This window comes from Octopus sinensis, linkage group LG26 (assembly GCF_006345805.1).
Source record: "Octopus sinensis linkage group LG26, ASM634580v1, whole genome shotgun sequence".
NCBI classification, from domain to species: Eukaryota; Metazoa; Mollusca; class Cephalopoda; order Octopoda; family Octopodidae; genus Octopus; species Octopus sinensis.
In genome coordinates, this window is record NC_043022.1 from 6,990,957 (window position 1) to 7,018,090 (window position 27,134).

General features: G+C 38.6%; 1 protein-coding gene across 2 annotated transcripts in view; it reads left to right on the forward strand.

Moving 5' to 3' along the window:
- LOC115224784 overlaps positions 1-27,134 on the forward strand; it is a 222,098-nt gene that overhangs the window by 148,887 nt on the left and 46,077 nt on the right. For both annotated transcript variants that reach the window (XM_036513760.1, XM_036513758.1), the window contains exons 4-7: positions 3,453-3,595; positions 15,703-15,746; positions 17,851-18,197; positions 18,990-19,088. In XM_036513760.1, the coding sequence (XP_036369653.1) occupies positions 3,453-3,595; positions 15,703-15,746; positions 17,851-18,197; positions 18,990-19,088 (633 nt within the window). The remainder of the gene's footprint in view (positions 1-3,452; positions 3,596-15,702; positions 15,747-17,850; positions 18,198-18,989; positions 19,089-27,134) is intronic.

A 27,134-nucleotide genomic window follows, 5' to 3' on the forward strand; every position in this document is an offset into this window, starting at 1 on the left:
TGGCAAACGGCCACGAATGGATGGTGCTTTTTATGTGCCACCGGCACGAGGGCCAGGCGAGGCTGGCAACGGACACGAAACGGGGCGGTGCTGGCAACGGTCGTGAAACGGAAGGTTCTCTTACATGCCACCGGCACTGGTAACACATCTGCAATTTCCATTGATCGATTTCGATATTGATAAAAAAAAAAAAAGGGCTGAGAAATACTGGATTATAGCAAGATTACCAGCAACTACAATTATTGAAGACCCCCATCCCTGCCCAACCTTCCCCTGTATATATTTCCTTTGTTTCCTTCACAGTTACTGCACTCCTCAACATATCACTTGTACTGCAGTTTATGGTGTGTTTTAAATGGTTACGATGGCCTAAATGGGTTGTAATTATTTGTAAATCATAATTGATGGGAAAAAAATATATTTGTAACTGAGACGCAGGAGTGGCTGTGTGGTAAGTAGCTTGCTAACCAACCACATGGTTCCGGGTTCAGTCCCACTATGTGGCATCTTGGGCAAGTGTCTTCTGCTATAGCCCCGGGCCGACCAATGCCTTGTGAGTGGATTTGGTAGACGGAAACTGAAAGAAGCCTGTCGTATATATGTATATATATATATATATATATATATATATGTATGTGTGTGTTTGTGTGTCTGTGTTTGTCCCCCTAGCATTGCTTGACAACCGATGCTGGTGTGTTTACGTCCCCGTCACTTAGCGGTTCGGCAAAAGAGACCGAGAGAATAAGTACTGGGGCTTACAAAGAATAAGTCCCGGGGTTGATTTGCTCGACTAAAGGCGGTGCTCCAGCATGGCCGCAGTCAAATGACTGAAACAAGTAAAAGAGTAAAAGAGTAAAGAGTAATAAGAAGTAAAATGTTGGTTTAAACTTTTGGCCTAAGGCCAGCAAGTTTCAGGGGATGAGCTAAATTGATTATATCAACCCCAGTGTGTAACTGGTACTTATTTTATCAACCCCAAAAGGATGAAAGGCAAAGTTGAACTTGGCTGTGTTTGGCATTTGAACTCAGAACATAGCGGCAAACAAAATGCCACTAAGCTTTTTGCCCAGCATGCTAATGATTCTACCAACTCACTGCCTTCAATAATAACAACATTAATTCTTTCTACTGGAAGCACAAGGCCTCAAATTTGGGGTAAGGGATTAAGTCATTTACGTCGACCTTAAAAGGATCAAAGGCGAAGTTGACCTCGGCAGAATTTGAACATAGAACGTACCTCAAATGAAATACTGCTAAGCGTTTTGCCTGGCATGCTAACAATTCTGCCAGCTCACTGCCTTAATAATAATAATAATAATAATAATAATAATAATAATGATAATAATAATAATGGTTTCAAATTTTGCCACAAGGGCAGTCATTTTGGGGGAGGGGACTAGTTGATCACATTGATACCAGAATTCAACTGGTACTTATTTTATTGGCCCTAGAAGGGTGAAAGGTAAAGATGACATTGGCAGCATTTGAACTGAGAATGTAAAGAGCTGTAACTAACAACTGAATATTCTCTACCAGTTCTACCACTAGAAAGGTTTATTATTATTATTATTATAAAGGTGGAGAGTTGGCAGAATTCTTAGTGTGCTGGACGAAAAGCTTAATGTTATTTCGTCAGCGGCGAGCTGGCAGAATCGTTAGCACGCCAGGCGAAATGCTTAGCGGTATTTCGTCTGCCGCTACGTTCTGAGTTCAAATTCCGCCGAGGTCGACTTTGCCTTTCATCCTTTCGGGGTCGATTAAATAAGTACCAGTTACGCACTGGAGTCGGTATAATCGACTTAATCCGTTTGTCTGTCCTTGTTTGTCCCCTCTGTGTTTAGCCCCTTGTGGGTAATAAAGAAATAGGTATTTCGTCTGCCGCTACGTTCTGAGTTCAAATTCCGCCGAGGTCGACTTTGCCTTTCATCCTTTCGGGGTCGATTAAATAAGTACCAGTTACGCACTGGAGTCGGTATAATCGACTTAATCCGTTTGTCTGTCCTTGTTTGTCCCCTCTGTGTTTAGCCCCTTGTGGGTAATAAAGAAATAGGTATTTCGTCTGCCGCTACGTTCTGAGTTCAAATTCCGCCGAGGTCGACTTTGCCTTTCATCCTTTCGGGGTCGATTAAATAAGTACCAGTTACGCACTGGAGTCGGTATAATCGACTTAATCGTTTCTGTCCTTGTTTGTCCCCTCTGTGTTTAGCCCCTTGTGGGTAATAAAGAAATAGGTATTTCGTCTGCCGCTACGTTCTGAGTTCAAATTCCGCCGAGAGTCGACTTTGCCTTTCATCCTTTCGGGGTCGATTAAATAAGTACCAGTTACGCACTGAGTCGGTATAATCGACTTAATCCGTTTGTCTGTCCTTGTTTGTCCCCTCTGTGTTTTGCCCTTGTGGGTAATAAAGAAATAGGTATTTCGTCTGCCGTTACGTTCTGAGTTCAAATTCCGCCGAGGTCGACTTTGCCTTTCATCCTTTCGGGGTCGATTAAATAAGTACCAGTTACGCACTGGAGTCGGTATAATCGACTTAATCCGTTTGTCTGTCCTTGTTTGTCCCCTCTGTGTTTAGCCCCTTGTGGGTAGTAAAGAAATAGGTATTTCGTCTGCCGTTACGTTCTGAGTTCAAATTCCGCCGAGGTCGACTTTGCCTTTCATCCTTTCGGGGTCGATTAAATAAGTACCAGTTACGCACTGGAGTCGGTATAATCGACTTAATCCGTTTGTCTGTCCTTGTTTGTCCCCTCTGTGTTTAGCCCCTTGTGGGTAGTAAAGAAATAGGTATTTCGTCTGCCGTTACGTTCTGAGTTCAAATTCCGCCGGTCGACTTTGCCTTTCATCCTTTCGGGGTCGATTAAATAGTACCAGTTACGCACTGGGGTCGATATAATCGACTTAATCCGTTTGTCCTCTCTGTGTTAGCCCCTTGTGGGTAGTAAAGAAATAGGTATTTCGTCTGCCGTTACGTTCTGAGTTCAAATTCCGCCGAGGTCGACTTTCCTTTCATCCTTTCGGGGTCGATTAAATAAGTACCAGTTACGCCACTGGGTCGATATAATCGACTTAATCCTTTGTCCTCTCTGTGTTTAGCCCCTTGTGGGTAGTAAAGAAATAGGTATTTCGTCTTGCCGTTACGTTCTGAGTTCAATTCTGCCAAGGTTGACTTTGCCTTTCATCCTTTCGGGGTTGATAAATTAAGCACCAGTTTCCTACTCCCCTCCCCCAAAATTCCAGGCCTTGCGCCTATATTAGAAAGTATTATCATTATTATTATTTACTTATGATAATTTGATTCCACCAATAATAACTGGAATGTTCCATTTTCCTTTTAATCATAACTAGATTGTTCCATTTAAATTCAAAACCAAAATTGTTTTGTTCTTATTTATTGTATTAGCTATTTTCTTTCTTTTTTTTTTTGTTATTTTTCTTTTGTTTTTTCTTCTTGAAGACAAAAAATGGAACTCAATCCCGGTGCCGATGATAAAACTGGACAGAGCTGAATCGGAACCCAATGTTGCTGACTTACAAACTGAAGAGGTTCCGCCCGAGACCAAACGCGATTCCATTGAAGTGGAAGAAGACTCTGATGAGGTTTGCAGTGTATACTTTAACACCCTATACGTATATATATGTATGTGTATGTATATTATGTATGTATGTATGTATGTATGTATATATTATATATATATATATATACACATACACATACATGCATATATATATATACACACACACATATATGCATATACATATATATATATATATATATATATGTAATACCAAGTAAGTTAGGGGATGTGGATCCAACCCACTAAGGGATAATACTTATCCAATATACTGTTGGTATAAGACCCAATTATTAATACACAAGTGTTTTTTATTGCATTGCAATAAACTTACTTATGTATGTATTAATGGGTGAAGGTAAAGGAAAGATTTTACCATTAATCTATATTGCAAATAGGGAAAACGGAGAAGCCACATTTAGTTGGTTCATCAACTTTAGGATATTAAAATGTTGACTTATTTATTTATCAAAACGACAACCATAATAACCATAAAACTGCCATTTAGTGTTGCTACATGATTTTACTTCACGAATGCTTTTAGGCAATTGCCATTTGTGCATGAGAGAGTTTGATGAAGCTGCCCTCATCTGCACCCTCCTGCCATGAAGTTGGTTCATCTGGGACACCTGACAGGAGAGATCCAGTTTATTTTAAAGACATCTGCATCCACCCCATGCAGGTCTCTTAGGTTCTCGGGAGGATATTGAAGAGCTGTGGGCCTCGGAAGCCCAGGCTATCACAGTATCTTGTCCTACATCTTGATGGCAAATTTGGAGTCCTTGGTACCATGCAGTGGCGCCCAGTTCTGGCATTTGTGTAACTCTCGATGCCAAAGTTTGGGACAAGTCCTTCTAGGATCTTCCAGATGTAATTATAGCATATCTTTCTCGCCTACGCTCTAGGATAGAGTCTCAATCTCTTGAGTCTTTCCCAATAGCTTATATGCTGCACAGAGGCTATCTTCTTCGTGTAGCTTCGTTGGATCGCCTCAAGTTCTGTGATTAACTTGACACTGGATGGTGACCATAGCTGAGAGCAATAGTCAAAGTGGTTAGGCAGGTGTCCTCACGAGACATCATGGTTCCTTGTCTCTTGTTCTAAAGGTTCTAAGAATCCATCCGGTCAGCCGCCTACATTTCATTGCCAATTTAGCAACATGCACATGAAAGGTTGCATTCATCACTCATGTAAATACCCAGGTCTTGCACTGATTGTGCCTCTAGGATTGCAATCCCTCCAGGTCCAGTGTATTTATTGGGTATTGCATTTAGTTTTGCATGCTGATAGCATAAAGCTTGAAACTTTTCAGCATTGAACTGCTGCATGCTATTCTTTTCAGCCCACTTGTATATTGTGTCCAGCTCACATTGCAGGTGCTAGTGTCTTCAGGGTTCTGTATTGCCTGTGAAACTTTGTATCATCTGCATAACTTGTGATTGTGGCTCTCTGCATGCTGAGGGCATGTCTGAGAGGGCATGTATATATGTATATATGTATATATATATATGTATATATATATATATGTATATATATAATATAATAAATATTAGGGAATAAATCCAAATTTACAGGGAAAAAATCAGATTTAGGATTAAATCGATTTATAGTAAAATATTATAAATATTATTCGAGACAAAACCACTATTTTGCCAAACAAACAAGGAAAACTTAATCAATACATTAAATTTAATAAATAGTCAAAAAAACCGCCCATACAATCGTTCTTGTCTTGATCGACAATCTTCAGGTGGACTTCCAATCTAAAAAATCAATATTTTAAAAATAAAATAATAATAATTTTAAAATAATAAGTATGAATGAAACTAAATATAGTATATTATAATCCCATATATAAAACCATACTACATCCATTATAATATAATATCATATATATAAAACAAAAAAAAACTAAAACAAATATTTATTAAAATATAATAATACATAAAAGTAAAAAAAATTATATTAAATATAAAACAAAAAATAAAAAATAAATAATATAATATAAAAAAAAAGATATACATTTATAACGAAATAATAATACTATATATACATTCCATACGCATATACCTAATATATATAACCATATCTAATACATACACTAAATCACACACCTATATATATATCCCTATACAACACATAAAAATGTCTAGGCAACTAAAATAAATAAAATAGCTAAATACTTCAACACAATACTTATTCATACTCCCCCACCACACACACACATACAACCCACATTCACGCTCTAGAAAACGGACATCACTCAAAACTATGAACGGAGAAATGGAATAAATGGAATTAAAAATTATATTCACTTGGTAAAACGAACACTACTTAAAAATTATGAATGAAACAATGCAATAAAACAACAGACATCGCAAATAGACACAAATTACTACAAATCTTATCAACCTACCATGATAACCCAAAACTCATAAAAAATATAATGATAAAATCTCCCTTTACTAAACTCTATAACAAACCTAATAGCAATCCCCTAACTAAACATTCACACACAAATACACACACGTAAACCCAACCACCCACGACATATACAAATACCCACACCACTACACATACCAATACATACATATAAACCTCAACATATACTCCAAAACCCACTCAACACCACACAGACAAATAAACACAAAAATTATGAATGGATTCTTTTATAAAACTACCATGATAAGCTAAAAACTCACAAAACAGAAATTATAAACCTCCCTTTACTAAACACTAAAACATACTTATATAGCAATCCTTTAACCTATACATTCACACACACAAACCACTCGTAAACACACACCATAACAAATACAAACTCCCACCCCACTCACACACACCCACAAGTACATATAAGCCTCAAAACATTACACCAAACAAAATTACTTTACCAAGAACTTAACATATATATAAAAAGTATAACCGCTCTGGAAACGAACATCTCTAAATTATGAATGGAGAAATGGAATAAATGGAATTAAAAATAAAATTCACGTGGCAAAACGAACACCACTCAAAAATTATGAATGAAACAATATAATAAAACAACCAACATCGAAAATAGACAAATTACTACGAATTCCCTAAAAAAACCATGATAAACCAAAACTCTTAAAAAACATATAACGATAAAATCTCCATTGCTAAACTCTATAACAAACCTATATAGTAATCCCCCTAACCTAAACATTCACACACAAACACACACGTAAACCACAGACCTACGACTTATACACATACCTAAACTAACTTATAAACCTCCATATACACCAAAACCCACTCCCTCCCACACAGACAAATTAACTCATACATCCCAAAACTAAATAACAAACCCATATACACATTCACACACAAACACACACACACGCCAAAACACACACACCACAACAGATACATATACTCCCTCACATATACGCATATACATACTCACTTAAAACTCAATATATACAACAATATTTACACACCCACACTCATACAGATAAATAAAATATACAACAAAAACTCGCACACAATCTCATATACATAAACACTCCTATGAAAACAACATTAAATACATCGTAATTAACCAGAATATCAAAAATAACAATATGACATAAAGGTAAATAAAATACATACTTACAATTCAGTGTCAAATTATGAAGTGAAATTAAATTCTTAGCCGTTAAAAAATCAAACAAAAATTACGTTACCATAGAAATAACTTATGTAAAAAAAAGACTAACAAACAACTTGCAGTAACCCAAACCCATTCTCTATGCCTACCTCACTACTACACTATTCCATTCACAATTCCAAAAACGTACTTGTCACCTCCGGTTATTACGTGGCAAAACGAACACCACTCAAAAATTATGAATAAACAATGTATAAACAACCAACATCGAAAATAGACAAATCACCACGAATCCCGCCCCCACATGGATAAATAAACACTACATCCCCAAATGGGCTTAATCCCATTCACACCAATTATATGTATACAATTATACACACTAGAATAATTTATAACTAACCCAAATATATAGAAACATACTAAAAATCACCAACTAACCAATCACAAATGAAAACCCACACCCATACAATGACAAAATTACCCCCCCATACCCAATTACACCCACATAGTAATCCCAATATATTCATCCATATATGGACGCAAGTGCGTGAAGCACATGCACACATTAATACGTACAACCCCTAATATACACTTATATAAATACGTATAAGCTTGACATCCACAGTGATAAGATTACACCCACTCACACCCAGATGGGTGAATTGCACAACCAGGGAACGCACACACACACGTGCGTTTTTTGATTGTGCAATTCGCCCATATGCATGTATGCGGGCGCGATTACATTGTTGCATATATCGAGCCCAAATAGCATGCATATGTACATGTGAGGGGTACACGCAAATGACGTGCGCGTGTACCCCTGCATTTATACCGTGCGTAATATACACATGGAGACTACCACACAGGTACAAATGTGTATAGTAATGGGAGCCCCATCACTACACTCATGTATACTCTCACCCATCCGCACGGATGTGTAAGTGTATCTCGGTGTATAATGTGAGGCTTATATGTAGCGATGTGGAGGCGAATGTCGTTGAAATTGTGAATGAATGGGTGGAGTTGGGAATTGTAACCGGGTGGTGGACTAGCGTTGCTTGGTGGGAATTGATTAGTGTGGTAGTGAGGTAGGCATCGGGAATAGGTTTGGGTTGCTGTAGGTTGTTGTTAGAGCTGCTAGGGTGAGCTAAAGCTCATAAATGTATATAATGATTTTTCATGGTAGTTTTTTAAAGAATCCATTCATTATAAATTTTTTACGTAGTGTTGGTTTGCTACGTGGATATAGTTTTTAGTTCCATTTTTCTATTTCTCCATTCATAATTTAAATGACGTTTAATTTCTATGGCGCGTATTCTCTCTTTTTTTTTACATAAGTTATTTCTATGGTAACGTAATTTTGGTTTGGTTTTTTTAACGGCTAAGAATTTAATTTCACTTCATTATTTGAAATTGACTTGTAGTATGTATTTTATTTATCCTTATGTCATATTGTTATTTTGATATTCTGGTTAATTACGATGTATTTAATGTTGTTTTCATAGGAGTGTTTATGTATATGAGATTGTGTGTGAGTTTTTAGTTGTATATTTTATTTATCTGTATGAGTGTGGGTGTGTAAATATTGTTGTATATATCGAGTTTAGTGAGTATATATATGAGTATATGTGAGGGAGTATATGTATCTGTTGTGGTGTGTGTTTTTTTTGTGTGTGTGTGTTTGTGTGTGAATGTGTATATGGGTTTGTTATTTAGGTTTTGGGATGTTTGTGTTAATTTGTCTGTGTGGGAGGGAGTGGGTTTTGTGTGTATATTGAGGTTTATAAATTAGGATAGGTATGTGTATAAGTCGTGGGTCTGTGGTTTACGAGTGTGTATTTGTGTGTGAATGTTTAGGTTTAGGGGGATTACTATATAGGTTTGTTATAGAGTTTAGCAAAGGGAGATTTATCGTTATATGTTTTTATGAGTTTTGGTTTATCATGGTTATTTTAGGGAATTCGTGGTAATTTGTCTATTTTCGATGTTGGTTGTTTTATACATTGTTTCATTCATAATTTTTGAGTGGTGTTCGTTTTGCCACGTGAATAACCGGGGTGGTGGACTAGCGTTGCTTGGAATTGTGAATGGAATAGTGTAGTAGTGAGGTAGTAGCATAGAGAATGGGTTTGGGTTACTGCAAGTTGTTTGTTAGAGATGCTAAGGTGAGCTAAAGTTCATAGATGTATATAATGATTTTTCATGGTAGTTTTTTAAAGAATCCATTCATAAAAATTTTTTTAAGTAGTGTTGGTTTGCCACGTGGATATAGTTTTTAGTTCCATTTTTCTATTTCTCCATTCATAATTTAAATGACGTGTTACTTTCCATGGCGCGTATTCTTTTTTTACATAAGTTATTTCTATGGTAACGTAATTTTGCTTTGATTTTTTTAACGGCTAAGAATTTAATTTCACTTCATAATTTGACACTGAATTGTAAGTATGTATTTTATTTATCCTTATGTCATATTGTTATTTTTGATATTCTGGTAATTACGATGTATTTAATGTTGTTTTCATAGGTGGTTTTGTATATGAGATTGTGTGCGAGTTTTTAGTTGTATAATTTATTTATCTGTATGAGTGTGGGTGTGTAAATATTGTTGTATATATCGAGTTTAGTGAGATGTATATGCGTATATGTGAGGGAGTATATGTATCTGTTGTGGTGTGTGTTTGCGTGGTGTGTTGTTTGTGTGTGAATGTGTATATGGGTTTGTTATTTAGGTTTGGGGATGTATGTGTTAATTTGTCTGTGTGGGAGGGAGTGGGTTTTGGTGTTATGAGGTTTATAAGTTAGTATAGGTATGTGTATAAGTCGTGGGTCTGTGGTTTACGAGTGTGTATTTGTGTGTGAATGTTTAGGTTGGGAGGGAGATTGTATATAGGTTTGTTATAGAGTTTAGCAAAGGGAGATTTATCGTTATATGTTTTTAGGAGTTTTGGTTTATCATGGTTTTTTTTAGGGAATTCGTGGTAATTTGTCTATTTTCGATGTTGGTTGTTTTATTACATGTTTCATTCATAATTTTGAGTGGTGTTCGTTTTGCCACGTGAATAACCGGGAGGTGGACTAGCGTTGTTTGGAATTGTGAATGGAATAGTGTAGTAGTGAGGTAGGCATAGAGAATGGGTTGGGTTACTGCAAGTTGTTTGTTAGTCTTTTTTACATAAGTTATTTCTATGGTAACGTAATTTTGCTTTGATTTTTTAACGGCTAAGAATTTAATTTCACTTCATAATTTGACACTGAATTGTAAGTATGTATTTTATTTACCTTTATGTCATATTGTTATTTTTGATATTCTGGTTAATTACGTTTGCGAGTTTTTAGTTGTATAATTTATTTATCTGTATGAGTGTGGGTGTGTAAATATTGTTGTATATATTGAGTTTAGTGAGTATGTATATGTGTATATGTGAGGGAGTATATGTATCTGTTGTGTATGTGTGTTTTGCGTGTGTGTGTGTTTGTGTGTGAATGTGTATATTGGTTTGTTATTTAGGTTTTGGGATGTATGAGTTAATTTGTCTGTGTGGGAGGGAGTGGGTTTTGGTGTATATGGAGGTTTATAAGTTAGTTTAGGTATGTGTATAAGTCGTGGGTCTGTGGTTTACGTGTGTGTTTGTGTGTGAATGTTTAGGTTAGGGGGATATTACTATATAGGTTTGTTATAGAGTTTAGCAAAGGGAGATTTTATCGTTATATGTTTTTTAAGAGTTTTGGTTTATCATGGTTTTTTTAGGGAATTCGTAGTAATTTGTCTATTTTCGATGTTGGTTGTTTTTATATATTGTTTCATTCATAATTTTTGAGTGGTGTTCGTTTTGCCACGTGAATTTTATTTTTAATTCCATTTATTCCATTTCTCCATTCATTAATTTAGAGATGTTCGTTTCCAGAGCGGTTATATACTTTTATATATATGTTAAGTTCCTTGGTAAAGTAATTTTGTTTGGTGTATATGTTGAGGCTTATATGTACTTGTGGGTGTGTGTGAGTGGGGTGGGAGTTTGTATTTGTTATGGGTGTGTGGTTTACGAGTGGTTTTTGTGTGTGAATGTATAGGTTAAGGAATTGCTATAAGTATGTTTTAGTGTTTAGTAAAGGGAGGTTTTATCATTTCTGTTTTGTGAGTTTTAGCTTATCATGGTAGTTTTATAAAAGAATCCATTCATAATTTTTGTGTTTATTTGTCTGTGTGGGGTTGAGTGGGTTTTTGGAGTATATGTTGAGGTTTATATGTATGTATTGGTATGTGTAAGTGGTGTGGGTATTTGTATATGTCGTGGGTGTGTGGTTTACGTGTGGTATTGTGTGTGTGAATGTTTAGGTTAGGGGATTGCTATATAGGTTTGTTATAGAGTTTAGTAAAGGGAGATTTTATCATTATATTTTATGAGTTTTGGTTATCATGGTAGGTTTTTGATAAGGAATGTAGTAATTTGTGTCTATTTGCGATGTCTGTTGTTTTATTGCATTGTTTCATTCATAATTTTAAGTAGTGTTCGTTGTTTTACCAAGTGAATATTTTTAATTCCATTTATTCCATTTCTCCGTTCATAGTTTTGAGTGATGTCCGTTTTCTAGAGCGTGAATGTGGGTTGTATGTGTGTGTGTGGGAGTATGAATAAGTATTGTGTTGAAGTATTTAGCTATTTTATTTATTTATAGTTGCCTAGACATTTTTATGTGTATGTATAGGGATATATATAGGTGTGTGATTTAGTGTATGTAGTTAGATATGGTTATATATAATTAGGTATATGCGTATGGGTGTATATATAGTTTATATTAATTATTTTTTTTTGTTTTTTGTTTTTTTATTTTATATTTTATATTTTATATTTTATATTTTTAATTTTTGTTGATAGGTTTTTTAGTTTATATATTGTTTATATATTGATTATATATGGATTATAGATAGGTTATATATGGATTATATACTTATATTTTTTCATTCATACTTTAATTATTTTAAAATTATTATTTATATATTTTAAAATATATTGTTTTTTAGATTGGAAGTCCACCTGAAGATTGTCGATCAAGACAAGAAACGATTGTAGTGGCGGTTTTTTTGACTATTTATTAAATTTTATGTATTGATTAAGTCTTCCTTGTTTGTTTTGCAAAATAGTGGTTTTGTCTCGAATAATATTTTATATATAATATATAATATTTTATATATAATATAGATATTTATCTATGTGTGTTGTTATATATATATATATGTGTTGTAATATATATATGTGTGTGTGTATATATATATATATATATATTGGGTGGGCAACTTACTTCGAGAATTCTTTTATTTTTTTGAATCATTTTGGAATTATTTTGTTATTTTTTTGTAGTTAATTTTAGTTAATGTTTGTTCAGATCATTAAAATGGATTTGTCAAGTTAAGAGAACAAGCATTTTGACACCTTCTTTGCTTTAATCAAGGTTCTCAGGTCACAAAAGCTGCTCACAAACATTTGTGGGTGTATGGAAGAGGGTGTCCTGCTGAAAGAACAGAGGATGTAATTGGTATGCCAAGTTCAAAAATGAAAATTTTGACCTCAAAGGCGCACCTCATTCTGGCCGTCCAGTTGAGTTTGATGAAGTGTGATTAAACCAACTTTTGCATGAAAATTCTCGTCAAGTTAAATGGCAGAGAAAATGGAATGTTCCCACTCTGCTATAGAGAAGCATCTTCACTTGTGGGGAAAGGTTTAGAATTATGGAGCATGGGTTCCGTATGCTTTAAGTGACAACAAAAATCAACGAGCCACAATCTCTGCTGGTTTGCTTGCTCGTCGCCGCTCAGCTCATGGACACAAGCAATGATTTCTTTACCGAATTGTTAATGGCGACGAAAAATGGTGCCTCTACATCAATATGAAGCAGCGTAAGGAATGGCTTAGCCCCGGTAAACAAGCGACACCGCATGTAAAACAAAATCTTCATCCGCGTAAAATGATGTTGTGCATATGGTGAGGCTGGGAAGGGATTATCCATTACGAATTGCTTGAACGGAACCAAATGGTCAATGCGGAACTCTGTGTTCCACAGATGGAATGACTCCACACGGCCATTCAAGAGAAAAGACCTAATCAGCAGCATGGAGTTCTTCTGCTGTATGACAACACCCACCCTCATATCGCCAATATGACCAAGGAAGCCATTCAAGCGAATGGCTAGGAAGTGCTGCCATACCCACCGTACTCTCCTGATTTGGCACCAACGGATTTCTACCTCTTTTGATCTCTTTCAAATGCTATGCACAGAGTTTCATTCAATACTTATGCAGAATTGAGAGCTTGGTTGGATCAATTTTATGAGTCAAAATCGAGTGATTTCTACCAACGAGGTATTGAAAATCTTGTTGAATGTTGGGAAGAAGTTGTAAACAACAAGGGTGAAGACATTATTTATTAATTAGTTGTTATTTTTTATTAAACCTTTTAAAAATTCTAATTTTAGAAAACGGCAGGAATTTAGTTGCCAACTCAATATAAATATATATATATATATATATAGTTAATCCAAACAAGAAAACACAGAAAAAAAGAGAAAAAAACACAGCAACGCGAGGACGTGGAACAATTAAAGTATTATTTGACGCTCAGGAAAGAAGGGAAGGAGGGTTTAACGTTTCGAGCGGAGCTCTTCGTCGGAAACAAGGAGAAGGAAAGATCCCAAGAAGGGAAGACAGAGGAAAAAATATGTAGTGCTAGATGTGTTGTCATTCTTGTGGTTGGCATAGTGGGGATACATTCCCCCATTTCTCTAACCAAGTCTGCTACAAGGATGTTGATTTTGGTAGTACTTGACATCACTGAGTCACTACGGATTACCAGTAGATTAGCCATAGGTTTGCAACAGTTTGAAATATTATGAAAATACTACGATTAACAGACTGTTAAACCCTATTTAACAGTTCTGTTAATCATAGTATTTTCTATCCACAGCTCAGTATCTAGGACAGGTAATCTATTTCTTGGCTGTTTATAGGGGTAGTCTACAGTAACCTTTATACTGCTATGGATAGAGTCTGCTTTGTGTTGTATTGTTATCATCTGTTCTTCATTTAGTAGTTGCAGGATGGAATTTTATCAACGAACAGGTTGCAGTTTCAAAGCAACGAAATATTTTGAGAAATTAAATTTAAATGTTGAACTGAATCTAACAGTATTTGTGTGTTATTAAATGGCTTATAAACACCTTCTATGCTGCAATTATATGTATATATACATTCTATATATATATACATATTAGTACGTTTAAATATTTGTTGTGCAAGATTTTTTATTGGCTAAACTGGCAATATGACCATTCCGAAATATAACAATATATATACATACATACTCATATATATATATAAGTAAGAAAGAATGTAAAAACATAACATGTGGTATCACTTTAGAGCATGGGATTTATGATTGAAATATAATTGTGGAGTTGTTAGAGTAAAGAAGTGGGAGAGAGAAAAGTTTGCTGAGATGGAATGTTTATGTCCTGAAGATGCCAAGGACACTTTTGTTTGAGTCGCAGTTCTGAGTTTTGGTAGCTTGAGTTTTACTGATAAACCAACCCAACCACTTAATTGTATATACCTCATCAGATGCAATTGTATCTCGACTAAATATATATATATATATATATATATATATATATAATGTGTGTGTGTATATATATATATACATACATATGTGTATGTTTATATATGTATGTATGTATGTATATATATATATAGTTAATCCAAACAAGAAAACACAGAAAAAAACACGGCAACGCGAGGACGTGGAACAATTAAAGTATTATTTGATGCTCAGGAAAGAAAGGAAGGAGGGTTTAACGTTTCGAGCGGAGCTCTTCGTCGGAAACAAGGAGAAGGAAAGATCCCGAGAAGGGAAGACAGAGGAAAAAAATATTTTTGCTGGTGGTGCTCAAGAGATCACATGTTGAAAGAACAGGAGTTGAGAGGTAGACGACCATATATATATATATGTATGTGTGTCTGTGTGTGTATATATATATATATATATATATATATATATGTATATATATATTGATAGAAATGGTAAGACAACAAAAGAATGAAAGAGACCTCGATATTATGTAAATAGAGGAATTTATCTGTAAATATAATATCTCACAATTATTTGGTAGCCATGATAAAACTGCGAGTTTTGGATGACAGGCTGGAAACCCATGGTGCCATCTCTTCAGTCGGATAACTGAAGAGATGGTGGTGTGGGTTTCTGCCCCGACATCCGAAACTCAGAGTTTTATCATGGCTACTGAATAATTGTCACATATTATATTTACAGATATATATATATATATGTGTGTGTTTGTGTGTTTGTATAGGAAATCCTTTAAGGAGAACCAAAACAGGGGCTGGTATATCTTTTCTTATTGATGCTGATGTAAATAATGGAGATGATTGCAATGATGGTCGTGATGATGATGATGATGATGATGATGATAATAACTTTGTCTCTTTCTGTTTCTTTTTGCAGGATGGGACGAAACTTTATGATGACATCGACCCAAGTCATGTTGGGTAAGTTTTGCCACTGTAATAGTAGTAGTAGTAGTAGTGGTAGTGGTGGTGGCGGTGGTGGCGGTGGCGGTGGTGGCGGCGGCGGCGGCGGTTATTGCTGTTGAGCCCCAGGCCAGCAGCACTGGTTGAGCGGACCTATGATTATAGAAGTTCCACTCTACACGAAGACCCCAATATCTGGCCCTTCTATATTTGAAATCTCTCAACTCGCACATCCTCTCAATACTACTCCTCCCCTTCCCATTTGAAGGGATCTTGTCTTGCAATGTACTTGGTGACCCTGTCAATGCTGGTGCCACATAAAAAGCACTCAGTCCACTTTGTAAAGGGGTTGGTGTTAGGAAGGGCATCCAGCCTTAGAAACCATGCCAAAACAGATACTAGAGCTTGGTGCAGTCTTCTGACTTGCCAGCTCCTATCAAATCATCCAACCCATGCCAGCATGGAAAACAGACATTAAATGATGATGTTTAACGTGTTTTTCTTTTATGGCGTGATTTGAGATGGATTGGGGTCTTATTTCTTGCAAGGTAAGTGACCCTTTAGAGGTTGTTCAGTCTCAGGGCAGTAAAACCTTAATCCATTAACTGCCAAATTCTTTTAATTTATATTTTTTGGCTTTGCCAGGTGTCTTAGGAGTTAAATTAATATAACAGTATTTAAATTTTCTTCATATGTGAATTATTTTGGAAATTAGGATAAATTTTTCGAGAAGTCCCAAATGGAGATCGCTGCAAAAAAAAAAAGAAGCATATTTATCCTTTTCTATTCAATTGCAATAATAAACATTTTAGTCTTTTGGAAATTATAGAATTAAATGTGAATCTGTATGAAATATCAGTGAATGATATAATAGATGGGAATTGCAAAAAAGAAAAAAAGAAATGGAAAACGTGGCTGTGTGGTAAGTAGCTTGCTAACCAACCACATGGTTCCGGGTTCAGTCCCACTGCGTGGCACCTTGGGCAAGTGTCTTCTGCTGTAGTCCCGGGCCGACCAATGCCTTGTGAGTGGATTTGGTAGACGGAAACTGAAAGAAGCCTGTCGTATATATGTATATATATATATATATATGTATGTGTGTGTTTGTGTGTCTGTGTTTGTCCCCCTAGCATTGCTTGACAACCGATGCTGGTGTGTTTACGTCCCCGTCACTTAGCGGTTCGGCAAAAGAGACCAATAGAATAAGTACTGCGCTTACAAAGAATAAGTCCCGGGGTCGATTTGCTCGACTAAAGGCGGTGCTCCAGCATGGCCGCAGTCAAATGACTGAAACAAGTAAAAGAGAAAAAAGTAAAAGAGAAAGAGTTTCCAAAACAGTGAATATTTTTGTAGTTCAAAAATTGCAATTTATGACATAAAATGTCCTCTAGAATTAGCCAGAGCTAATAATGACAAACTTTAACGACTAAATATTGTAAAACTCTGCAAATGCAACAATGTCCATAAGCAATTCACTTTAAATACAACGAACAACCAGCACTGAGACTGGTTTTAGCAGATCCCCAAATGGGGCACATGGAAGGCAAGGGGTTAATGACTGATTTTTGGAAACCCTCACAGCATTGATTACTTTTACTTGTTTCGGTCATTGGACTGTGGCCATGCTGGGGCACCAGCTTCAAGAGTTTTTATTCAAATGAACTGACCCCAGTGTTTATTGTTTTTAAGCTTGGTACTGATTCTATCGACCTCTTTTGCTGAACTGCTAAGTTACAGGAATGTAAACACACCAACACCCATTGTCAAGTGTTGGTGGGGAATAGACACAAACACACACACATATGATGAGCTTTTTTCAGTTTTCATTTACCAAATCCACTCACAGGGCTTTGGTCGGCTCGAGGCTATAGCAGAAGACCCTTGCTGAAGGTGCAATGCAGTGGGACTGAACCCAGAAACATGTGATTGGGAAACAAACTTCTTACCACACAACCATGTCTATATGGAGTTTCTAAAGACCAGAATTGTCTTTGGTTCCTGGTCTGTTGAGCTGGGGTTAAATAACAGCCAAAATATCATTCCATGAACCAAAGTTAAATCTTCATTTAAGATTTTTTTATTTTCATTTTTATCTTTTATTTATTTATTTATGTTTTTAAAGGGAAACTTCCGATAATGAAGATTCTGATTTGTATGAAATTCCGGTCACCCAGACTTCGGAAGAGAGCAACCATGCCGTTGAACCGGTTGTCGAAGTGATTGAGTGCGGTAACCATGACGATGCCTCCTCAGAAGAAGCTGCTGTCTCCCCATCAACGAACCGACCGCCGTTGCCACCACGAAAGGCCATCACATCGGAACCAATCAGGTTAGAGAGTGGTCGCAAGAATGGCAACCGTCTGCTGTGGAGTTTACCCCCCCAGTTGCCTGCGAGGCCCCAGTTGGCCACCCGCAGGGAAATATATGCCATGATGTCGGAGAAATCAGAACACACGGACGACAACTCTGGTGAGGAACGGCTTTTGTTTGTTGGTTTTCTTTTGTTCTTTTAGTCTTTTTACGTGTTTCATTCTTTAGACTGCGGCCATGCTGGGGCACTGACTTGAAGACATTTTCTTTGGTCAAACGAATTGACCCCAGGACTTACGTTTTGTCTTTTTTTTTTTTTAAGCCTGGTACTTATGTTATCAGTCTCTTTTGCTGAACTGCTAAGTTACATGGATATAAACACACCAACACCGGTTGTCAAATGGTGGCAGGGGAAAAACACAGACACAAAGACATGCACACACACACACACACACACACACACATACATACAGATGGACAAACAGACAGACAGGTAGATAGATAGATACATCCATACATACATACATAGTTATGAATGTATATGATGGACTTCTTTCAGTTTCCATCTACCCACTCCACTGACAAGGCTTTGGTTGGTCTGAGGCTATAGATGAAGATACTTGCCCAAGGTGCAAGTGCTAAGAGGAATTCTTAAAAAGTCTTCAAGGCAGTGCTCCAGTATGACCGTGGACTAATGACTGAAATAACTAAAAGATAAAAGAAAAGACAAGTTTGTAGGAATAACTTTTTCTTTACAAATCAAGTGTTTTGAACATAAATTAGTCTGAAATCCGAAATGAAAGTTTTGCTTGAGATTATTTTAAAACAAGCAGTTTGCATCATAGAAGCAGGGGCCATTTCAGATGGGTTGTTATTGAAAGGATTAACAGTGTGGCCCTGTTTTAGGACCACCAGTTGATGTTGTTGTTTATGGTCTTGTTTACTTTCCAGGCCCCGAATACCTGCACCGTAAGTGGATTATGAGTGTTACACAACTTTCTGCTTACCAACGAGAGATGACCGATGTCCTTACGAAAATAAGAAAGGCAGGAAAGTGAAAGTAGATAGAGTTTAGTAACAACCCTTCACTGTAGGCATCACTGTTGGGGCTCCTTCCCTCTACACACACATGCACACCCACACACATGCACACCCATACATGTGCACATGCACACATACACACACACACTCTCTCTCTCTCTCTCTCTTTTCCCCTGTTATTTTGGATGATGGTGATGATGATACGGGGGTGGGGGTAGAGGTGAGAGACATAGCATACACGTTTCGTCATACTCCATTCAACTCCCACTCAAATTATTCCCCCCCCCACTCTCTCTCATTCTTCCATTTGTTATTTTTCATGATGACAATAACAAAAAGAGTGAGTGCGGCACACAGTTATAGTGTAGTTGTTACACTCCACTTTCCCTCACACTCTCACTCTCATCATACCTCTACCAATTATGAGGATGAAGAAGAGTGACAGGGAGCATGGGAGTAGATTGTCAGTATTAGTTTAGTCACACTCCACTCCACCCTCACTCTGTTCTCATCATTCTCACTCTACCTCCACTCATCACCCACCCACCTGATGTTTTCAGTGATGTCAATGAAGACGAGTGACAGGGAGCATGGGAGTAGATTGTCAGTATTAGTTTAGTCACACTCCACTCCACCCTCACTCTGTTCTCATCATTCTCACTCTACCTCCACTCATCACCCACCCACCTGATGTTTTCAGGACAGAGAAGAGCAGAATCTGTTTGGTTTAGTAAAGAAATAATGGTGGAGGGAATTTAGGAACTTAGAAGAGATTCTTAGGCAAGACGTCACAACAAAGGGGGCGAGATGGCCCCTAGACCAATTCATCAGTGTTAAGCACAAAGAATGCATTGTCAGATCTAAGACACATACACCAAGAAATGAGGGGGAAAAAGCCACATGATGGGCTCGAGTGGCAGAGGTGCAATATGGCAACATAGACACAATAGAGCGTCGGCTGAGGGGTCATTCCGAAAAGCTCTACCTGCGACGATTTCATCTCAATCGAAGGAGAGGAGCTTTCTCCGTCCGGGTTGCGGATCCGTGGAACAAGCTGCCAGACGAGATGGTGAAGATGCCGACGACCACTTTGTTCAAAGCCTCCCTTGACCTCAAGTGGCCTGAACTCTTTACATGAACACCACCCTGTACTTAACTCCATGTCCCCCTACAAGGCCTTGCTATTTGCTTTTGAGCCAAATTAACTAACTAACTAACTAAATTTGGTCTTTGATGAACTAAAATGGGTGTGTAGTACTCAAGCCCAAGTAGATGAGTAGATGTGTGCAGCATTTCAGCAGCTCTACACTCAACTGTTTGGGATGACTGGCAGTCTGGAATGCAGGACAGACTTCAGTGCCTACCTTAACAACATCCTATGACTCTCGGCGGGGGGGGGGGGCAGTATGTTGTGAAAGGCTGACAACATCCGCAGAAATATGGGATGTGATGACAGGCTGCACAGAGAGTAAAATGGCGTGGTTTGGATGGTTTCCCCTATGGGCTTCACTTTTATATGTCAGACTTGTTGAGTGACCCCTTAGTAGATATCTACCATAACTGACAGCAGAGCAGGAGAATTTTTAGTTCTGTGAGTTGAGGAGTGGTGACACTGTTGAGAAAAGACCCAAACAAAGGGTATCAAATAGAAAATTTTAGGCCCCTAATGTTGCCATATGCAGCTTTCAAAATTTTGGCCAAGGTGTTAATGAAGAAGTTTGTGCTTGTCATTCAGGAAATAAGTAGAGGTGCACAATCAAATCCCAAGCAAACCCATCCACAACAATCTCCTCCTCATGTGATACAACTTAGACAGGGTGAGTAAAGAAGGTGGCACTGGGCACATGGACCTTGTTGATACTGCTCTAAAAGATTACGAGGTAGTGACAAGAGCAAATTAATGAAGAAAAGTCAGTTGTCCTGCAGCTCGGCACCTGGAGAGGCAGATCCATGCCACTCTATAGCATTGTGGGATGCTGGATGGAGAGCCTGGTTAAATTGTTTGGGGTCTAGTTTGGTCCAGATCTTCACGTGGAAAAGAACTGGGATGAGGTGACAAGCAGGGTAGCCATTCTCACTTGGAAGTGGGCCAAGAGAAAGCTGTCTCTGAAAGGTCAGGCAAAGGTGGAAAATTCATACATCACTTCTGTCAACGCTGTCTGACCGTTGTGCCTTGCCCCAGTTACTATCTGACCAAACTGGAGTGCATACTCTTTTACTTTCTGTGGAAGGTACACATTCCACTGGTCAGGTACTCCATTTTGTGTCACCACCCACTGAATGGAGGACTAGGAATGCTGCAGCTGATGATGTGCAGATGTGCACTGAGGCTATGGCATCTCCAGTACTTCCTCGATGGTTAGCAGGATTTTCCCTAGCTTGTCTCTTTGACTGAGCTGCATTCTTGGATCAAGCATGGTCCAAGGCAGGGCTCTTGGGCATGGTCTTCTGTCAGTTGGCAGAAAGTGTAATGATGTTCTTGGGATGACTCTATGCATTGACAAAAATCAACTGGTTGGTTTCTTCTGGAGGACTTTTGGGTCAGGGTCCATGGATAATTTCCAGAAATCCCTGGCCTGTCAGTGTTTCCAGGAAGCATTGCTGGTTCAGGATAAACTCTACAGGTATGGAAGTTCCTTCAGCTCAGCTTCCTTGAAATGCATGCAGAGTGATGATACTTCTGCATGCTCTTGTCCAGTACCTGACTTGTGGATTTATGTTGGACACCTGTGGTCACACACAGGTCAAATTTGGCTATTAGCTGAGTCCATTGTGAAGATCACCCCACCACCTTCCTTTGGCAGGGAAGGACAGGTTGTGTTTATTTGTCAGGTGGCATTAGAAAAAGAGGTTGTGTGGTGGACCAGACTGAAAGGGTTGAAAACTTTCCTCTTTGGTGAAGCCCTCTTCAGGTTTCACTTGAAAAGGAAAGTGAAAGTAGAGAAGTAGAGTGCTGCCTCCCAATAATTTTGTTAAAAGGTGAGTGAATGTAGCAAGAACAGTCCCAGTGAACAGGCTCACTCTCAGTACGTGTCTGTAGATTGAAGGAAGATCATGTGGAGAGAGCAGTTGTGCTTGCAGCCAGGGCAACTGTGGTTTTGTGAAGTTCCCGTGAGCAGCCCTAGGAAGTCTTCCTCTTAAGAGGGAGTTTTCTGTTGTTAGAATTTATGTTAGAATTTGCACACTTTTATTTATGTAACCCCCACATTGTATTGTCCTCTACCAGCCACAATGTTTTTTTCTTTGTGAACCCTTAGTGGTAAATAAAGAAGTATTATTATTATGATTAAGGCAGCTGAATCGTTAGCATGCCGGGCAAAATGCTTAACAGTATTTCACCTGTAGCTATGTTCTGAGTTCAAATTCCACTGAGTTCAACTTTGCCTTTCATCCTTTCAGGGTCAATTAATTAAGTACCAGTTCAGTACTAGGGTCAATGTAATCACCTGCCCCTCCTGCAAAATTGCTGGCCTTGTGGCAAAATTTGAAACCATTGTTATAATTATAATTATTATTAATATTTATTACAACTGATATTTGTTATAGTAATAATGATTGATTGAGTGATTCTAGTTTCAGCTCACGAGCTGTGGCCATGCTGGGGCACCGCCATTTTAAAATAATGTTGACTTATTGTTATTAGTTCTAGCATTTATAATTTGTTTATTACTGTGATCACTATAACCACCACCACCACCACCACCACCACCATCTATTTCTTTATTACCCACAAGGGGCTAAACATAGAGGGGACAAACAAGGACAGACATAGGTATTAAGTCGATTACATCGACCCCAGTGCGTAACTGGTACTTAATTTATCGACCCTGAAAGGATGAAAGGTAAAGTCGACCTTGGCGGAATTTGAACTCACAACGTAACGCAGACGAAATACCGCTAAGCATTTCGCCCGTGCTAACGTTTCTGCCAGCTCGCTGCCTTCACCACCACCACCACCACCACAACCACCACCAATGCCACTACCGCAAACACACCCCACCACCACCACCATCCTTATTCCTACCTTTATCTATTATAGCCACTAGTTTCTGTCTTTGGTGCTTTTGTCTTTTTTGTTGTTTTTATTGCATCATCGTATATCATTGTCATTATTATTATTATTATTATTATTATTATTATTGTTGTTGATGATGTTTCTGATGAAAAGAGGATTATTAATTATTGATTACATTCAGTCGTGTTTGTTTGTTGTTTTGTCCTTGATGTTGTTGTTGTTCTCTCTTTTCTCTAACCCCCACCCCCGCCTGCCGCTGCTGTTATTGGGACAACAATAGCAACAACAAAACCAGGAATTGAGTAAATACCTGAGAAGAAATACACACCACCACCACCACCACGTGGTGGTGGTAGTTGTTGTGGTGGTAGTGGCAGTGGTGGTGGTGGCAGTGGTAGTGGTGGTGGTAGTTGTTGTGGTGGTGGTGGCAGTGGTGGTGGTGGTGGTTGTGGTAGTTGTTGTGGTGGTGGTGGTAGTGGTGGCAGTGTTGGTGGTGGTGGTGGTTGTTGTGGTGGTGGTGGCAGTGGTGGTGGTGGTGGTAGTTGTTGTGGTGGTGGTGGCAGTGGTGGTGGTGTGGTAGTTGTTGTGGTGGTGGTGGCAGTGGTGGTGGTAGTGGTGGCAGTGGTGGTGGTGGTGGTGGTTGTTGTGGTGGTGGTGGTGGTGGTGGTTGTTGTGGTGGTGGTGGCAGTGGTGGTGGTGGTGGTGGTTGTTGTGGTGGTGGTGGTAGTGGTGGCAGTGGTGGTGGTGGTGGTTGTGGTAGTTGTTGTGGTGGTGGTGGCAGTGGTGACAGTGGTGGTGGTGGTGGTGGTTGTTGTGGTGGTGGTGGCAGTGGTGGTGGTTTGTGGTATTGGTTTGTGGTGGTGGTGGCAGTGGTGGTGGTAGTGGTGGCAGTGGTGGTGGTGGTGGTTGTTGTGGTGGTAGTGGTGGCAGTGGTGGTGGTGGTGGTTGTGGTAGTTGTTGTGGTGGTGGTGGCAGTGGTGGTGGTAGTGGTGGCAGTGGTGGTGGTGGTGGTGGTTGTTGTGGTGGTGGTGGCAGTGGTGGTGGTGGTGGTAGTTGTTGTGGTGGTGGTGGTGGCAGTGGTGGTGGCGGTGGTGAGTGAGTGATCGAGCGAGCAGTCCACCTTGTTGTCATGGTGACTGTCCCAACAAACCATGGTGACATGTGACTCAACTCAACTGACATCCAATCCTTCGCATCAAATATTTCTTCTTTCAATTCAGTCCTTTTCCCCACTCACGTCTCAGTGTCTCTGCTTTTATGTGTGGTGTGTGTGTGTGCATGCGTGCGCCCTTGTATGCGTATTTGTGTGTGTGTGTGTGAGTGTGTGTATGTGTGCATGTACAAGTGTGCGTGTATGTATGCCTATGTGCGTACATATCGGTTTGTGTGTGTACCTGTGTATGTGTGTATATATATATGTGTGTGTGTATATATACATATATATACATATATAATATATATATATATATAGTAATAGTAAGCAAATTTGTGTGTGTGTGTATGTGTGCATGTACAAGTGTGTGTGTATGTATGCCTATGTGCGTACATATCTGTTTGTGTGTGTACCTGTGTATGTGTGTATATACATATATATATATATATATATATATATATATATATATAGTAATAGTAAGCAAATTTAAAAGATATATGTGAGTATCTACCTGTATGTGTCTGTCTGTGTGTCTTTGATTAATATTTATCTTTGTAAACATAGGTGAAAAAAATAAACAACCAAAACTTGACCTTTTCCCCCCCTCCCATGCTCTTTGAACAAAGTCCTCTGTTGATATTCGTTCAGCCCTGAGGTAAAGACACTCCCCTAACACTGTTTCTGTCAGTGATACAGAGAACCAGTAATTATCTTGTGGCAAACATTTTAACTTGTCAGGACATAATCAATAGGGCCAGGCGGGTGTGTGTGTGGGGGGTGGTGCGCACGTGCGTGTGTGTGTGTGTGGGTGTGTCTATTCTTTTATTCTTTTACTTGTTTCAGTCATTTGACTGCGGCCATGCTGGAGCACCATTGAGGGGGGGGAGGTTTTAGTCAAAGAAATGAACCCCAGGGCTTATTCTTTGTAAGCCTAGTATTTATTCTAGCTTGCTAAGAATATAAAAAAAAAATTATTCTATTGGTCCCTTTTGCCGAACCACTAAGTTACAGGGATGTAAACACACCAACATCGGTTGTCAAGCTATGATAGGGGGACCAATACAGATACAAAGACACACATAAATATATGCATACATACATACATACATATATACATACATACATATATATATATATAAACAAATCAAATTGCGATAAAATAAAAATAATTATAATCGCTGGTATTTCTAACACAAGCCATATATTTTCCATATATCAGTACATTAAGGCGAAATATGTGCTAGGAACACAGAAGCTAGACAAATTTAGTGAAATGAAGATAAAAACATTTACTAACTCGGTTATTCTCAGACTGCAGTTTCTTTCTTTTCAGCAATAAAGATAATTTATTTGCTCAGGGAGAATTCATCAGTGAGAGCCCTGTTTTTCTGAGATCCTAACTCACTAGAAGCATGTGCTTCTAATGATTTACTCTCTCTAACTAATCAGATCACTGCGCAGACTATATATATATATATATATATATATATATATATATGCGCAGGAGTGGCTGTGTGGTAAGTAGCTTGTTTACCAACCACATGGTTCCGGGTTCAGTCCCACTGCGTGGCACCTTGGGCAAGTGTCTTCTACTATAGCCTTGGGCCGACCAAAGCCTTGTGAGTGGATTTAGTAGACGGAAACTGAAGGAAGCCCATCGTATATATGTATATATATATGTGGAGGCGCAATGGCCTAGTGGTTAGGGCAGCGGACTTGCGGTCGGAGGATCGTGGTTTCGATTCCCAGACCGGGCGTTGTGTGTGTTTATTGAGCGAAAAACACCTAAAAGCTCCACGAGGCTCCGGCAGGGGATGGTGGTGATCCCTGCTGTACTCTTTCACTCTTTCCCCACTCTAAAGGCGGCTCCCAGCATGGGCGCAGTCAAATGACTGAAACAAGTACAAAAAAAAAAAAAATATGTATGTGTATGTGTATTTGTGTGTCTGTGTTTGTCCCCTAGCATTGCTTGACAACCGATGCTGGTGTGTTTATGTCCCTGTCACTTAGCGGTTCGGCAAAAAAAGACCGATAGAATAAGTACTGGGCTTACAAAAGAATAAGTCTCGGGGTCGAGTTGCTCGATTAAAGGCGGTGCTCCAGCATGGCCGCAGTCAAATGACTGAAACAAGTAAAAGAGTAAAGAGTAATATATATATATATATATATATATATTATACGATGGGCTTCTTCCAGTTTCCGTCTGCCAAATCCACTCACAAGGCTTAGGGTGCCACTCAGTGGGACTGAACCCAGAACCATGAGGTTGGGAAGCAAGCTACCCACCACACAGCCATGCCTGTGCCTAAACACACACACACACACACACACACATCTTTTATTCTTTACTTGTTTCAGTGAGTAGATTGTGGCCATGCTGGGGCACCACCTTGAGTTGTAGTCAAATGAATAAACTAGCAGTGGTGGTGGTGGGGAGGGCCAGGTAATGATAACGATGGGGAGGTAGTGGTGGTGGTGGTGGTGGTGGTGGTGGGGTGTATCATCCTGTTATCAGTTTTTATTATATTTCATTGGTTTCAGTACAAAAGGATGGGGACGGGGGAGGAGGAGGAAACCAGTAAAAAAAAAAAAAGCATAAAACAAAGAAAAATCAATGTTGTTTTTGTTGTTGTTGTTATCTATTTTTGTGCGATCTCAGGAATCAATGTAACAAGTATATTGAAGAGAAGCTGGTAGAAGATGGGTGGACTGCATATAGAAACGTGGTGGTGGTGGTGGCGGCGATGACGACAGGTGATAATAATGATTATAAGGACTATGGCAATGACAGTGATGAGGATGGTTGTTGCTGACAGCAGCACAAGGCTGCAGAAATTATTTTGCCACAAGAGCAACATTTGAGGGAACATTGCAAGGAAATGTTCCC